Raw genomic sequence first — 17,805 nt, forward strand, 5'->3', positions numbered from 1 at the left:
TCTAATCCTTTCCCTGCCTTCTCGCTGCCTTCTACGTCAATATTTAAATGCTTTGTCCTCACTTTTATGTCTCTACAGTTCTTCCTACTACCATTCTGTTCTCATCTTTTTCTCATGACCACTTCACTCCACCAAAGCTCCCACTCTCAACAGTCTTCCTTCAGCCTGGCCTGCTGCATGTAGACCCTCATCCCTGAACTGTCCTGTCCTGTCTCCAGTGTCCCCTTTAGATTCCACTGTCCCTCCCTATTGCAAGGGAAGGGTTGTTGCTTATATCCTATGGCAGTCCTTCCTAGAATTCCTTGTGCCTCTAACGCCCATCTTTAAAATTATTTGTTACCCTGTGCTATTCTTCCTATTTACTGCTCCTCCACTGAGTAATGATGAGTGCGACAGTGGGCAGAATTTTTTTACTTTTTAGAAACTAGCGAAACATCTTTGCTTGCTTTACTGCATCCCGTTCACCAAGGTTCAACTGCTTGTTTTCTATTTATAGGGCAGATTCCTCTGGGCAGGAAGCTTTTCTCTTTTTTTTTGTTTTTTTTTTGTTTTTTTAGGTAAAACGCCTACCACCCTTTTGGGTGCTGTATAATGAAGAGCTCAGCAGGTTACTGCTAACTGCACCAGAGGGCCCCACAGGGAAATGCTGACTTAGTAAAGTTATTGTTTAAGAATCATGAGGATCCCAGTTTGAGTCTGGGCCATGCTCAAATGTAGAATGTTGATTAAGTCCATTCATGTGATTGGAAATAAGACCACTGGCTGTTCAGCTGCACTAAGGCTGTCTGCAGTAATGTTGGGCTTCTAGCTGATACATGCAACCATTGCTTTGATTTATTGTATTTGTATTTTCCCCTTTACTCCCATTCCCTCTGTGACCCCACCTGTTTATAGTTTTCTCCCTTGCCCATCTAAGTTGTGGGGGTGGATGAGGGTTGGTACCGTACCCTGCTGGTTTCCAATTAGGTGTTTTAAAAATCTTGTCTGAGTTTTTCTTGAGTCAGCATCCAATGTGCTCCCCAAATCCTGGAAAGCCCAAGAGTTTATGCTATTAGAAGTAGGCAGCTGGCTTCAGCCCAGAATTTCAGTTCTGCTGAGCCCTAGCAAAGGATACGAATATATCACCAAAGGTGGAGAGAACCTGAGGCTAGCATAGAACTTGACTAGAGCAGAGGGAGCAAGTGGCTGGGAAAAGTGTTTTTGAAGGAGTGGCTGGAAGAGAGACAGAAACTGGGCTCAGGCAGAGGAGGAAAAATTGGGCAGAAAGCTTATTGTACTTGGTGAGAGGGAGCTGAGTATAGACACTTCTGGGTGTGACGAGGTTTGATTGTGAGTGAGGGGCCAAAACTCAGGATGGTGTTTTTAAACTGTAAAAAGAAGAGGATGAAGTTTAGGCCTGGTCTAGGTGTACCTGAACCAACCCGTCCATCCTTCATACATACCCATATGGAATGCTTCTCTTCAGAGACTAGTTCCTCAACAAGTAATAGCTAATTGTTCATTAAGGAAAGTGTCATAGTTTGGTTTGTACCTGGCTCCCCACAAAGAAATTCTTTTGAACAACACAAAACCAAAGGAATGTGATTTATTGTTTTCAATGGAGAAAACAAACAGTGGGTCAAGTGGGGCTCATGAACTTTGCAAGAGCTAGGCCCACTTCCCAAATGCATTACAGAAAGTGCAGTGCACCTCAGTCCAAACTAGCTATGGTACATCCTTACTTCACCAGCACATGGACCTCCTCTGAGCAGTAATTAGTCTTTGGTGGTGGTTTGAGTGAATAAATGAGTAAAGGTCATTAAGTTCATTCCACTTACAGTAGAAGACAGATTTTATTTCAGACCACCAGGAGCGAAGGGCTAGTGCAGAAAATCCATTCTGCCACCTACCCCTCCCATCCAGTTATTTATCTTTCCTCTTTTTCTGTGTTTTGTTTTGTTTTTCTTTCTCTCTGAATTCCTGTTTCTTTACTGACATTTCTCACAACAGAAGTTTTGATTAATGCCAGCTGTGAACTAGTTTCTGAAATTCTTTTGCTTTATTCCCTCACTGCAGATCAATAAATATCCATGTTTTATTTCCCAAGCTTTGCCTTCCTCCATCCAAAAAAAAAAAAAAAAAAGCAACCTCGCCTTTTTTCTGTTTCAGGTTTGTGTTAAAGGCTCACATATTAATAAATCTGTAGTTTACCCGCTTGCTAAGGTATAGGTTCTTTTTGTGTTGAATAGTCATGAGTAAGTAGTGTTATTGGCTTCAATTTATCATGAGCAGGAGTTGCAGAATCCGGTCTTAAACATTTTGTATTCCAGTCCAGTTGTCTCCGGAGTCTTGAGTTTGCTGGTGATTGACTGCAGGGTGGAGCGTGCAATGGTAGAAAATAGCCAAATCTAACAAACTATTAGCTCTTTCCAGGAGATGGAATTTTGAAAGACATCTTGTAGAGTTAGGGCAGCTGTAACTGCTTTTAGAATTAACTTCGCTCCTCACACCAATGCTACAGGGAAAGGGCTTTGATCATTTGGGCCATTAGGCTTAAACCGGCATTGCACTAGCTCCAGAGAGTACTGGGAAGGGAAAGGGATTCCCATCACAATTTCTCCTCTGCTCTCCTCTTTCCTCCAAGGGGAAAGTAAGTTCCTGCACCTGAACAGGGTCCATCTTACCTCTGTTCCCCCAGTTCTAACTAGTTTGATGGCCATCATGTTGAGGAGGCTTTGCAGAAGGAATAGTGTCCATGCTTTGGCTGAACTCTTCACTGGATGTGAAGCCATGATATAAGCATCTCTAATACAGCGATGCTGGGGATTGACCAAGGGGTGAGGAAAGGGATTTCCTCCTGTCTCTGGCCGTTTTTGGGATAGTCAAAATCAAGCCCTAGGTAAATTACCCATTAATCCTCACCGTACTATTATCTATGGTTTGCTTGTTCTTTGTTTGAGGCTTAAAGAGGGTTATAATCTGTCTACTGCTCAGTGTTCAGTTTTTGCTGAGGAGTTTAGTTTGTGAGAGCGTGTGTATGAGGTTAGTTTCTCAGTATGTGTAATTGTGTGTGAGAGATGTGAATAAGCTGGGGATGGTTTAAATTAGTCACATTCTGATCAATTTCTCAACATTTTGGTCAATGGGGAAAACAAGGTTTTGGTTACATGTAGCAGAGCAGAAGAAACAGCAAAATTAATGACATGAATATGGAAAAACTTTCACAAAAATAATTCTTGGAAACAATTTACATATTTGGTTTTGTGCTTTTTCAAGTAGAAGTCAACATACTTTCAGACAGACATATTCAGCGTGAGATTTAGGTCTGATATTATGTTTAATTTTTTCTTTTAAATTTTGAATACCTGCGGTGTTTTTTTGATTAATAACAATGCTGGTTTTCCTATACTAACCAGAGATCTGTCTGATAAATATATTTCAGGTGATTGCAGGCCAAGCAGATTTGCATTAATGGACAGAATAAATTTGAGCAAACTGTCTGCTTATGTTGGTTGAATCATGTTTCCCTTTTCTGTTCAATATTTTTCTTGCCTTAGCCCAGTTATTACTAGTTAAACTTGATTATATGCCCTTGGTTAACTTTATACCTTTTGAGGTGAAAGATTGTAGTTTGAATATCAGAGAGAGATTTTAAGTCTTATTGTATTCAAGATACAAAATGAAGGTTGTAAAAAAATAAATTCATATACATTAGTACTGTAAGTGATCCCATGCAAAATGTAATGTCACAGTAACCTAATTAACATCCTCTGATCTGTAACATGTTTCTCTTGGCTGTCTTATAAATCCTGCACTACACAAATTGGCAGTTGCAAAATTGTTCAGATTACTTAAAATTGGTACAGAAAAACTGTCTCAAAGTGTTTCTTTTGGGATTGTTTACTATACTGTGCAGTACTATTCTTGGTCCATATTAACAGGTAAGTTCTTTTGGGGCAGCAGGCAGTTTGTTGCAATGTTCAAGGAAGTTGATCCAGCCTAATGCAGATTTTAAGTGGTGTCAATGCTAATACATTCTGAAACTAAGGGAGAATAATAGTGTATAGTAAATGTCAGTCACCTGCAGTTGTATATTTTCACATATACTCCTTCTATGTGAGACTAGGTATGGTTAGTATTAAATCTATACTTAACAGGCTGTTGCATTCAGAATTTTGATGCACATCCTCTCTGCCTAACAAGTATTCTGCAAAATCTGATAGCCCAGCAGAATGGGATGCATGTTGTTAACCTAAAACTCCTCTGTTATTGTGGGTGCTGTCACTGGTCTTTAGTGCCCTCTATTGGCTAACACAGAAATTTCATAGGCTTTGAAAATAATAAAGGCATCGGTCAATGAGTATCATTTTTAGATTGACCAGACAGCAAGTGTGAAAAATCAGGAGAGGGGGTGGAGGATAATAAGTGCTTATATAAGACAAAGCCCCAAATATCGGGACTGTACCAATACAATCGTTTCTTGTATGAAGAAACTTGGTAACTGAGAGTCGAAAACCATCAGTGTCTGGCATGTGTAACTATTGCTTCAGCTTCATTAAAAGTATGAGCTCCATCAGCATAGCCCCATGGGGTTATGCTGACATATGCTCATGGGGTTTATAACAGCATTCTTGCAAGCTCAGCTTTTTAAGAGATTTCTTGCAGTTCAGAACCAGGACCCCCAGAGAGAGCAATTCAAGTGGCCTCTTTTTGATTCTTGGCACTGCTAAATGAATCCAAAACAAATGAGGCTCTGAGAATGGCAAGGCAAACATGACACCTGAGCTCAAGGAAAGGTTTGTAGGTTTTGAATGGAAAAAACTATGGTTAGACATAGTATATTTCACATTTGTGTTAAATCTGAGTAAATTGTGACCATTTTGTGCAAGCTCATATGTACTAGGTCAGGCCCAATGCAAAGGTCAAAAAAGACAACTACCAGGCCCTATTTCCTAAAGGGATATTTGAAGGTGCAGCCACCTCTTGTCTGTTGAGTTGTGAACATGGTAAAATGTGCCAGATCCTTTTAGTCTTGTTTGATCCCTAGGGAAATAAATTTGTCCCAGTGCCCATGATAGTAATGGAAGCTCCCCACCATTTTCCTCTTGAGACCTATTCATTTGGCTTTCCTGCTTGCTTATAAATAATGTTACCATTTACTTTAGAAGTGCTTCCTTAGACATATATATGTCTAGTTTTAGACAGAGGACTTTTACTGGAGTGAATTTTGCTTAATCTGTTTTTAGTTCTCCTAGCAAGATAACATTTTAACTCTAAATTGGGGTTTTCCCCAGCCTATCACACTCATCCTACCTCCCAGGTAAATGAACCTCTTACCTGGAAGTCACTAGCTGAAATCCAGACATGGCTGGTAGTGACTAAAGACAGCCTTATCTGTCTTTAATGGTGGCCTATATGAAATGAGTTGATAGCCTCAGTCTAGAAGATAAGTATTGAAGATATAAAACTCACCATCATGATTAACACTCTTGTTGCTAGTGGCAGTAGAGAGACCGTGGATCAATGTATGAATGTAGAGGAGGCCACTACAGAGCGCCACAGGCACCTTAGCAGGGCGGTAGGAGGAAGCTTGCACTGCCATTGTCTGCACAGCTCCTGTGACTACATAGAAAACTCTAACAGTCAGTGCTGTCAACATGCTGCTAGGTTTCTAAAGTCAATTTTTATTCATGGTTTACCAGACACAAACATGTGTTAACTTATTTGCTATCAGCATTTAGCTAGTATTGTTCTTTCATAGTGTCTTTGTCGTTCGCTTTGAGTTAAATCATTAGTAAGAGAGGGTCCTTAAGCACTTTCTTTTCTTTTGAAAAGAAAAGTAAAATGCAGTCCAAAGATTTTAGATCAAAACTATCCTCCCAAATTATACCGTTTATGTATTGCCGGGTAAATCTTATTTTTTTAATAGCTTCATACCACAGAAAGCAATTGTTATGGCAAGTCGTCTTATGGCCATCCCATTGTGATGCATGGCTATTGGTGACAAACTATTCAGCTTGTCTGGAGGACTGCTTAGATTTCTGACTGATACACCACTGTCACTGTGGTTTACATTGCTCTTCTCTTCCTGTGCAATAGCTCCCTCTGCTTGAAAACATCAGCGTAATTATAATCTAGAGCAGAATGAGACCCTTGTTTTGTATTTGCCGGGTCGGTGATTTTTATACTAATTCTTCTTTTATGTTTCATTCACTAATGTTTAATCTGGACAGATATTTGGCTTGCAGTGGGGGCAAATGAGACTCTGCAAAATAATAATAGTCCTGCCTTTTGAAATCTTACCCTGACAAAGTCAATATAAAGTATTGTGCAAGGACTCTGGCCTTTCCCATGTTAGCAACAGAACAAGAGCTGGTTGGTATATTTTCAACTAATTGAAATTTAATTGAAAAAAGCTGTCTCATCAAGGCTGAAAATTTTTGGTTTTGACGAAGACTTCATCAAAATTAGAGAGAGAAACTTGGACTATAGACTGGTGGTTACAGTGCTTGCTTGGAACAAGGGAAACCTTGCGGGGGAGGGATAGCTCAGTGGTTTGAGCATTGGCCTGCTAAACCCAGGGTTGTGAGTTCAATCCTTGAGGGGGCCATTTAGGGAACTGGGGCAAAAATCTGTCTGCTTTGAGCAGGGGGTTGGACTAGATGACCTTCTGAGGTCCCTTCCAACCCTAATCTTCTATGATTCTTCTAAGTCCCTGCTTTGCATCTATCAGTGATCTGGGATGAAAATCTCTGCAGAGCAAGGATTTGAACCTGTCTCCCCCACATCCCAGGTCCTAATTGCCAGCTTCACACAGACTCTCTTTTCCCCACCATCCGTAGAAACTTTTTCTAGCATAATTTCCTGATTTAGCTGTGCCAGCAAAACCCTAGTGTAAAAGCAGTTATACCAACTAAACTGTGCTTATACTGGTATAGTCTAAGGGCTTGTCTACACTACAAAATTAAGTCGACTTTATCTAATTCGACCTCAAGCCCCCCAATTAATCAAGTCGATTGTGCATGGCCATACCATGCTCATTGTCTCGCTAAGTGTGCATTGATACAGGCGCTGCTATTGAGGACGCAAAGTAGTGCATCGTGGGTAGCTATCCCAAAGTGCAACTTGCTGCGGTGTGTTTTGGGAAGTTTGTGCAATGTCTCATGGGACCAAAACATTGTCACCAGGGAGAATGGGAACATTGTGTCGGCATCCCATGATGCACTGTGCTCCCTCCCTCATATCTATAGCAAACAACTCAGCGCTTTAAAACCACCGCTCCCTCCCTCATATCTATAGCAAACAACTCAGCGCTTTAAAACCACCGCGTGTACGCCATAACCCCAGAAGCACGGAGCCTGCTCAGTTGTGCACTCTTGCTGTGAGCATCTCAAACACCTTGCGCCTTCTGCAGTATTTCCAGAGCCAAAGTAGGGCCCACTGCGTGGAACATAGTGATGTCCTGCAAGCAGCCCTGCTGCAAGCCATTGAAAACAATTCACAGTTGCTGCTGGCAGTCACAGAGCAGCTGCACTCTGAGCACCATTTCTGGTCCCCTGAAACAAGCACTGACTGGTGGGACTGCATCATTTTGCAGGTATGGGATGATGAGCAGTGGCCACAGAACTTTTTGAATGCAGAAGGCCAACTTCCAGGAACTTTGTGCAGAGCTTTCCCCTGCTCTGCAGTTCAGCAACACACAAGTTTTTGTGACGTTGCCCCACCCCATTTAAAAACAGCTATTTAATTGTTTATTTTGAGGTGCTTTCTGTGTGTGTAACCATATATGAATAAAAACAAAGTGAAAGGAGCATTATTTAGGTTGCAAAGTCAAACAGTCAAAAGTTAAGAAGTGCCAGATTTATGGTGGCCCGTGCAGTCTTAATTCTGCCCCCTTGTGCATCCATCCTGTGTACTGAATGAGTTGGGTCCTGTGGAAAACCAGTATGTGCTCATGTAATTATAAACACAATGCATACACATAAGGGGTATTACAAGCACTAGAGAGAGAGTGGATGTGTGTCACAATCTTAAAATAAATTATGCCTTGTTTAACAATTATGAAAGGTATGTTGCAGTGTATATTTTCTGCTACTATATAATTAAAATCTTTGCTCATTTTATCTTATTGGACTGAGGATGGATTTTCAAATGAGTAGACATTTGACGGAAGTGGTACATTAGACATAAATCAGGAAAAAAAACCAATTGAAAAATATTCCCAAAAGGAATAAGCAACTTTCAAACCAGTTTATGAATCAATGATCATGAAACATCTGTCAATCTGTGATCTTTCCTACTTTAAACTTTCCCATCTTTTCAAGTAGTCGCTTATCTTCATTAATAATCCTCTCCTGAAAACAGTCCTATGTCTTGTTCTTTAGCACTGTAAGTGACTTTCTGTGTATGTAAAGCACCGTGTAAATGTATAGTGCCCTATATTACAATAATCTGAGCAAATGTAACTGCTAAATCCTGAACACTTGTGTAAATTGTAAGGATTTTTTTTAATGTAACTTTTGTTGACATGAAGCCTTGAAAATCACATGCATGGACATCGTCTGGCTTTTGGTCATAATAGGGGGGATTGGAGGGGTTGTGAAGGAGCCAGCGCTGCTTTTCCATCTGCAGCTTGGCCTGTCCCCTCCTCCGCTTGAGAGAGCTGCTTTAGGAAGGCATAAATCAACCTGCTCCAGAGCCCGGATTTGTTAATCTTCTGAGCATTCTACAGTGCCCATTTTCCCCCTCTCTCTGTCTTTCAGGCTGTTAGGGTGGTTATATTCATGGACCGTCCTTTTGTTGTTTGTGTTTGTAACCTATGGGATAGCCCCACAGCATAAAATTAGTTATTCGTTTGTACATTCAAAATAAATAACACAACGCATTTATTGGGTTTTGTTGGGGCTGCTTTTTCAGGATCCCCTAGATCCAACAAGAACGGCCATTGTGATCAGCTCTCTGGTAGAGGGTGGAGTAGCCGAACGCGGGGGTGAACTGTTACCAGGCGACCGTCTGGTTTTTGTAAATGAGAAATATTTGGACAATGCCACTCTAGCAGAGGCGGTAGAAGTGTTGAAATCTGTGCCCCCAGGTACTATTCGCCTTGGCATCTGCAAGCCTTTGGTGGTAAGGACTGATTTTTAATTTATTCTATGTTGTCACAACAGTGACACGTACGGATGTAACTTGTGCATAGTCCCCAATTCAACAAAGCATGTTGTTTAAGTCTGTCCCTATTCAAGACATCACCGAAGCAAACGCTTAACTTGAAATATATGCTTAAGCCCCAATCAGTAGGACTTAAGCATGTGTTTGAAGTCAAGAACATAAGTACTGTCCTGAATAGGGATACTTTTTGGATTTGGGACCATACAGCAGACTTGAGAACACTGCTTCATTGTTCATTAATTAAGTTTATTTGTGTAGTGCCATATAATAAGATCCGAGGCCATGACGTGCTTGCAGTATAAACAAACAAAGAAGCACTGAAAGAGGAATGTAACACGACTTTTGGATTGTTTCCTTTAAAAAAAAAAAAAATTAGTATATACTTGCCCATATCCTTATTTAGCTTCTTTCCCCTTTGTCTCTTTTTAGGGCTGTCGACTAATCACATTTTTAATTGCACTGTTAAACAATGGAATACCAATTGAAATGTATTAAATATTTTGGATGTTTTTCTACATTTCAAATGTATTCTGTGTTGTAACTGAAATCAATACAAAGTGTACATTGTTCACTTTATATTATCATTTTTATTACAAATATTTGCACTTGTAAAAATGACAAACAAGATGTAGTGTTTTTCATTTCACCTCATACAAGTACTGTAGTGCAATCTCTTTATTGTGAAAGTGCAATTTACAAACAGATTTTTTTTTCTTACATAACTGCACTCAAAAACAAAACAACGTAAAACTTTAAGCTTTCAAATCCACTCAGTCCTACTTCTTGTTCAGCCAATCACTAAGACAAACAAGTTTGATGTGAATGCCTGTTCTCACTTTCAGGTGACATTGTAAACAAGAAGTGGGCAGCATTACCTCCTGAAAATGTAAAAAAACTTATTTGTCTGAACGATTGGCTGAACAAGAAATAGGACTGAGTGGACTTGTGGGCACTAAAGTTTTACATTGATTTATTTTTGAGTGCAGTTATTTTTTGTACATAATTCTACATTTGTAAGTTCAACTTTCATGATAAACAGATCACTCTACAGTTTTCATATGAGGTTAATTTAAAAAATGCTATTTCTTTTGTTATTGACAGTGCAAATATTTGTAATAAAATATAAAGTGAGCACTGTACACTTTGTATTCTGTGTTGTAATTGAAATCAATATATTTGAAAATGTAGAAAACATCCAAAAATATTTAAATAAATGGTATTCTATTATTGTTTAACAGTGTGAATAATCATGCAATTAATCACAATTATTTTTTTAATCATGCGATTAATTATAATTTTTAATTGCTTGACAGCCCTACTTTTTTACTTTATCTTTTATGTAAACTCATCTTTTTATCTTTTCAGTTTATAGTAAAACAAATTCTATTCTCCTTCCCCTTCCTCATTCTCTCCTTCTCCACGGTCATTTCCTCCCTCTCCCCAACAGCCCCACCTTTTTATTTATTTTAAGAATTTGGGGCTTTTTTGCTTTCCTGACAGTGTTTTTAATGCTGTTGTATGTTTCAATTGCCTTTATAGGGAGAAAGCAAAGGGGAGGAGAACTTTTGCATTGTGGATCCCAGCACCATTGAAGACAACTCAGCATCTCCCGCACCAATAAATGATATTCATTCATCAATAATGCTTGAGGCACCACAGGTATTTGACTGCTGTTTCGGTCTATTTAAAATAGTTAAGAAGGAAATGAGGTTCTAAAAGCCCCCTCTCACCTCCCAAAAACAAGTGTCCTTCAGAAGAAATGTCAATCCAAGGTTCATTCTGTCTGGTGGGAAAACATGAGTCTGGGATGAGCCTTGTATTCTGGTAAACAATCCCTCTCTAAAACAAATTCCAAAATTCAAGGCTTTTTGTGAGCTAATGCTGAATATGTATGTGACACCTTGCCTACCTTATTTTCTAACCCGTTACATTAAGATGCATTGTCTTACCATGAATATGAAAGGTGATATGAAGTAAGAATGTTCGATCTACTGCTAATGAAGTAAGAATGTTCGATCTACTGCTAATAACAATCATTGATTCAAGAAAAAAAGAATGGTGTGTAAGCAGGATTTCTTTAGAAAAAGGCAGTTTGTTGTCCTAGGGTTGGGGTGCTAGCCTAGGATCTGGCAGCCTAGCTCTGCCACAGACTTCAGGGACATGAGGGACTGGAGTTTGATACCTTCACTTTGATACAGAAGCATCTTCATATTTTGACTTCAGTGGGCTTCTCATGGAGTAACATACTACTTAATAGCAGTAAAGGTATTGGAATCTGGCCCTAGAGTATCAAATTCTCCTGTAACACTTCTTTATCTGTCACTGCTTATAATGAACCTAGTGTGTGTAAAATAGTTTGGTTTTTTTTTGTTTTTGTTTTTTTTTAAACCCACCAAAACTGGTCTGTCACTCACCAGTGTTAGTTATTGCCTCAGCCCACCAATTTGCCTAATCGCTATTGTGTCAAGTTGGCACACTTCAAAGAAGCAGCTCTAAAAAGGGTAATGGCAGGCACCCTTTCTTGGATTAGTATTTCAGCTGTGAGATAAGTGGATTGATCTGACTCTGGAGGGTGAGATGTTGACCTTTTAATTAAAGGATTGTGTGGAATAAGCAAGGGATGCCTTACTGTTTAAACTGACGATGATGGGCATAATGTACATGTTTGCATAGTGGGATGGCAGATAAATCCTCAGAATTTTTTTTAGATTTATTTAGGCTTTTCCCTGTAGCTCTTAAAAAATACTGTCTAACAATTCCCATTCCCCAGCTTCCACCCAAACTTGCTTTTTCCTATAGCTCCAGGAATAGCTGAGCAGCTCCCAACTTTCATTTCTTTATTGTTTTTAAAAAGGCATGTCTGTATTCATAAAAATGGTAAATCAGGGCAAGTTTCAAAGTTCCAGTTTAGCTGCTTCTACTAAAACATAAAAGCTAATGGATATTCATTTAAAAAACAGAATGGTGGTTGTAATTTTAAAATGTGCCTGACATAAAACACAACTGTAAGAGAGCTTGCAGGAAACATGATGTCAAATCTATACTCTGTAATGTTTTATGCAGGGTTTTAGAGATGAAACATTCTTTCAAGAAGAACTTGTCGATGAACCACTTCTGGATTTGGGGAGGCCATTTCAGCTAGCTCAGAATGAAACAGAACATAAGGAGTCCTGGGAAATGCATGAATTCCTTAAGGCTAAAATAGAGGAAATGGGTGAAGAGCGGGAAATGTTAGTGGATGAAGAGTATGATGTGGACCCGGATTATTTTACATATGCCTCATCACATCTAAAGGACACATCTCCACCTGCTGGGAAGAACCTGGTTTCTATTGGAGATTGGGCGAAGCAACTTGAGCCAACTAAAACACCAGATTTAAGATCCCTTATTAGCACAAATGCTAAGCAGTCTCCACATTACCTGTATGATGATGAAGAAACGGTAAGAAATGTTACCCTGGGTTTCAATCCTTCATCAGGATCAGCTAGTATGGCTCCCTTGTAACTGTACAGAGTCCTAGTGAAGTTGGTAGGAGACCAGCTAGCAGATACTGATGCAGGATTTGGACCTGTTTTCTATCATGATTTTTATACTCTTGTTTTTTGTGGTTAGGTGGATTTTGACATAATTTAGACAAGATCTCTCAGTACATCGAGTAGATACCAATGGACATTATTCTCTTGCACATAACACATTCTTAAAATCCCAAAACCAAAATGTATTTCCTTGCTGAATTTTGATCGCCATTTGGCAAATAATTTGCTACGTTGTTAACGCTGCAGAACTAATGATGGCTCCCTTTGGTGACCCTTCTATCTGCATCTTTGATATAACTTGGCAGGTGTGTCTTCCATCATCTCTTACTGGAGCACAGGGAGATTCAAAGCTCTCCTTGCAATTTTCTAACTTCTGTCTCTGGTTTCTCTGCAGTGCTGCAGCACGTCAGTGAAACTGACTGTCATCCTGATCTCTTATCGCAGCAGTGCAGAATGTCTTGAGGGTTGCCTGTCCTGCATTGTTAGCTCAAGCTATAACTCGAGTGTTGCCCCTAACCCAGCTGCTGTTCATGCACACACATCTCTAGCTCGAGTTCAGTGGTGCTTTAAATTCAAGCTAGCCAGCCTGTCGGGGGCATGGGTTGAGGCTCACGTACTGCTGATGCTGGAGCTAGTAGAGCAGTGGGGACTCAACTACTGTGTGCTGCTAATCCAATCCCTCTGTTCGGCTCAATTAGTTTGCAGTGGAACCGCTGTTACTTCAGCTACTCTAGCTTGAGAGAAGAAACTGAATGGCTAACTTGAGCTAATGCGGCAATGAAGACAAGCCTTAGAGATCTGGATGTTTGTCAGTTCCACCGAGGGCAGCTGGTCTGTAAGACACTGGGTGGAGCAGTACAACAGGAAATGAAGAAGGGAAAGAGATTGTGACAGACAGATAATACTGGATGGGGAGGGAGGGAGACGGCATAAGGCACAATGTGTGAATGAAAATTTTGCATCCTCTAATACTCTGAGAAATTCTTTCCCCTCTGAGTTTGCTTTCTATTCCTGCATCCCCCAGAAAAGAAAGTGATTAAACTGATTTTCCGTGCACCTACTTTGCCAATGCAAATCAATTTTACCCTCAGTTTCCAGATGAAGAAATTGAGGCAGAAATGTTAAGTGACTTGTTTAGGGCCACAGAGGTTTTAGCGGGGAATAGAAGGTTAGGTCTTTCCTCTCTTGTAGTCCTGTGCTCTCTATATGAAGATGCCAAAATGCAGCTTCTGGTGAATGTGATATTGATCTAAAACTGTTGTTATTCCACATAAGTGTCAGGTGAAAAACCCCTTGTTTCCTCTCTGGGTTGCAAAACAGGTAGAGAGTATGAAGTTCATTTTATATTTTAATCACATCTGACATTGTTCACACTCACTGATGTTGCCTAAATGAGCAATTAATTTCATAATTATCCAAAAAAAATTAAAGCAAGTTACGAAAATGCAAATGTTTGCTGTAAAATCAATGTGTATGTCAAATACTGCTATATGGGGCAATGCCAATGCTGTTAAAATAAACTTCTCTTTTCTCCCCTATGAAGTATGAAGCCACAGTGGAGAACAACTGCCAAACAGCCATATTTGATGATATTGAAATGACTGAGTCAGTAGCAAAAAGCAAACTGGATTTAGGTTAGTAAAAGGCCTTTTTTTTTTTAAATGCATTTTCATTTTGCAATACAGTTTTGTTCATATCTTTCAAACGAGGTAGTATCCACAGCATGAATCATACTCACTTAAGATGATAGTCTGGCTTTGATGCCTTCCTTAAAAAGGACCTCCTCAACTTCAAAATCCCATCTCTCTCTCTAAAAGTATTTACCTACTTATTGTTACAAGTAACACTTAGTGACTGTAGCTGAAAGCGAACAGAGAAAATAATGCCATGTTTCTCAATTGTTGTTTTTAGTATGTCTGCTGTGTGCATTTGACTCTTGTGTTGTCAGTTTCCCCTATAATATATAGGGCCTATATAGTAAGGACTCCATTGGAACTACATATAGTTAAGTGTTTGCAGGATTGGGCCCTAAATCAGTTTCCGTTGTTGGTTGTGAAGGACCTTCACTACTACTTTTTTTTAAAGAAAGTAATACTTTTTTTTAAAAAGTGATGGTAAAACCTCAAATGAAGCAAATTTTACTGCAAGTAAATTTTTGAGATAACCTATATTCGGCAATATTGGAATCAATAAGAGGCATTAACAATTTATGATGGGCTGCTGTCTATCATATTTGTGCAATCTTACACTCACAATGTCTGGATGGACAGAGTAGACCTTGCTCTCAGTTTGAGCCCCAAACTTTAAAGCTGGCTGGTATAGTAGATCCAAGATGTTCCCTGGAGAATGGTCCCTGAAGGAGGACATCGTCCACCTGATCTCCAGTCATTGGGGCATGCCAACAGTGGACCTGTATGTAACACACACAATGCAAAGTTCACCAGTTCTGTAGCAAGTACCCAGCTCAGAAAGCTGCAGCTCATGATGTGATCACCACCCTGCCTAGCCTACATGTTCCCTTTGGTTTCTCTTATCTTCTGAATGTAGTTCTAGATGGGCATCCGTTGATCCTCAGACTTCTGGAGTGTCCTCAAATGCTCTGGTCTGCAAATCTGACCTTGTCCAGGGGAGCAAGTTTGGGGGGAACTGGTTGAGAATTTGAAAGTGGAAGGCAGCTTAGGTGAAAGTGATCATGAAATGGTAGCGTTCATATTTCTAAGGAATGGTAGGAGGGAAAACAGCACAATAAAGATAATGGATTTTAAGAAGGCAGGCTTTAGCCAACTCAGGGAGTTGGTAGGTAACATACCATGGGAAGCAAGTCTAAGGGGAAAAACAGTTCAAGAGAGTTGGTAGTTTTTCAAAGAGACATTATTAAGGGTCCAAGAGCATAGGAAAGATAGGAAGTAGGGCCTGAGACCACCCTGGCTTAATCAGGAGACCTTCAATGATCTGAAACTCAAAAAAAGAGTCCTACAAAAGTGGAAACTAGGTCAAGTTACAAAGGATGAATATAAACAAATAACGCAAGTTTGTTAGGACAAAATTAGAAAGGCAAGGCACAAAATGAGATTGAACTATCTAGGAACATAAAGGGTTACAAAGTATTCTACAAATACATTAGAAGCAAGAGGAAGACCAAGGACAAGGTAGGCTGATTACTCAATGAGAGGGGGAAGACAATAACAGAAAATGTGGAAATGGCAGAGATAGTATTGGTCTTTAAAAATGGAACAAAAAAAGAAAAAAAAGGTTAGTAGCTATTTGATGTCTAACATAGCGAATGCCAGTGAAAATGAGAGAGGATCAGAGGCTAAAATAGGGAAAGAACAAGTTAAAAATTACTTAGATGAGTTAGATGTCTTCAAGTCACCAGGACCTGATGAAATACATTCTAGAGTACTGAAGTAGCTGACTGAGGAGTTATCTGAGCCATTAGCAATTATCTTTGAAAAGTCATGGAAGATGGGAGAGATTCCGGAGGACCGGAAAAGGGCAAACATAGTGCCCATATGTAAAAAAGGGAAATAAGGACAACCCGGATAATTACAGTCCAGTCAGCTTAACTTCAGTACCTGGAAAGATAATGGAGCAATTAAGCAATCAATTTGCAAACACCTAGAAGATAATAAAGTGATAAGTAACAGTCAACATGGATTTGTCAAGAACAAATCATGTCAAACCAACCTGATAACGTTTTTTGACAGGGTAACAAGCCCTGTGGATGGGGTGGGGGGAGTGGTAGATGTGGTATATATTGACTTTAGTAAGGCTTCAGATACTGTTTCGCATGACCTTCTCATAAACAAACACAACCTAGATGGAGCTACTGTAAGGTGGGTGCATAACTGGTTCGAAAACTGTTCCCAGAGAGTAGTTATCAGTTTATAGTCAAGCTGGAATGGCATGTTGAGTGCGTCCCACAGGGATGAGTTCGGCATCCGGTTCTGTTCAATATCTTCATCAATGATTTAGATAATGGCATAGAGCTGCGGCTCTCAAACAGTGGATTGGGACCCCAGAGTGGGTCCCAACCTCATTTTTAATGGGGTCGCCAGGGCCACCATTAAACTTGCTGGGACCCAGAGCTCAAGCTGAAGCCTGAGTTCCATCCCCACCCAGGGTGACGGGGCTTGGGCTCTGCCCCACACCCCTTCCCTGGGGCGGTTGGGTCTGGGCAGAGCACCCTCTTTCTCCCCCCCCCCACCCCCGGGGTCATAAAGTAATTTTGTTGTCAGATGGGGGTTGTGGTGCAATGAAGTTTGAGAACCCCTGGCATGGAGAATACACTTCTCAAGTTTGTGAACAACACCAAGCTGGCAGGAGTTACGAATGCTTTGGAGGACAGGATTAAAATTCAAAATGATCTGGGCAAACTGGAAAAATGGTCTGAAGTAAATAGGATGAATTTCAATAAGGACAAATGCAAAGTACTCCGCTTAGGAAGGAACAGTCAGTTGCACACGTACAAAATGGGAAATGATTGTCTGGGAAGGAATACTGGGGTCATAATGGATCACAAACTAAATGTGAGTGAACAGTACAGTGATGCAAAAAAAAATCATCATTTTGGGATTAAAGGTCTAGAAAACATGAACTATAAGGTAAGTTTGAAAAAATTGGGTTTATTTACTCTGAAGAAGAGAAGCCTAAGAGGGGACATAACAGTTTTCAAGTACATGAAAGATTATTACAAGGAGGAAGGAGAAATTTTTTTTCTCCTTAACCAATGAGGATAGGACAAGAAGCAATGGGCTTAAATTGTAGCAAGGGCGGTTTAAATTGGATATTAGGAAAAACTTCCTCACTGTCAGGGTGGTGAAGCACTGGAATAAATTGCCTAGGGAGGTTGTGGAATCTCCATCATTGGAGCTTTTTAAGAGCAGGTTAGATAAACACCTGTCAAGGATGGTCTAGATAATACTAAGTCCTGCCATGAGTACAGGGGTCTGGAGTAGATGCCCTCAAGAGGTCTCTTCCAGTCCTGTGATTCCCTATATGGGTGGAGTTTCCTAATCAGGGACCAGTTGGTGCTCTCTGTAGATGATGAATGAACAGAAGGGTAAATTATAACAATGTGGTGGACACCGCTGGCAGGACTTAATGTTTTACAGGCAGTTTC

The 17,805-nt window shown here is 40.1% G+C and overlaps 1 protein-coding gene across 7 annotated transcripts in view; it reads left to right on the forward strand.

The window, feature by feature from the left end:
* PATJ (PATJ crumbs cell polarity complex component) overlaps positions 1-17,805 on the forward strand; it is a 216,834-nt gene that overhangs the window by 62,018 nt on the left and 137,011 nt on the right. For 6 of the 7 annotated variants that reach the window (XM_045028182.1, XM_045028179.1, XM_045028180.1 and 3 more), the window contains 4 exons: positions 8,896-9,105; positions 10,687-10,806; positions 12,211-12,588; positions 14,227-14,317. In XM_045028182.1, the coding sequence (XP_044884117.1) occupies positions 8,896-9,105; positions 10,687-10,806; positions 12,211-12,588; positions 14,227-14,317 (799 nt within the window). The remainder of the gene's footprint in view (positions 1-8,895; positions 9,106-10,686; positions 10,807-12,210; positions 12,589-14,226; positions 14,318-17,805) is intronic. The other variant, XM_045028183.1, reaches the window with a different exon arrangement.

This window comes from Mauremys mutica, chromosome 8 (assembly GCF_020497125.1).
Source record: "Mauremys mutica isolate MM-2020 ecotype Southern chromosome 8, ASM2049712v1, whole genome shotgun sequence".
NCBI classification, from domain to species: domain Eukaryota; kingdom Metazoa; phylum Chordata; order Testudines; family Geoemydidae; genus Mauremys; species Mauremys mutica.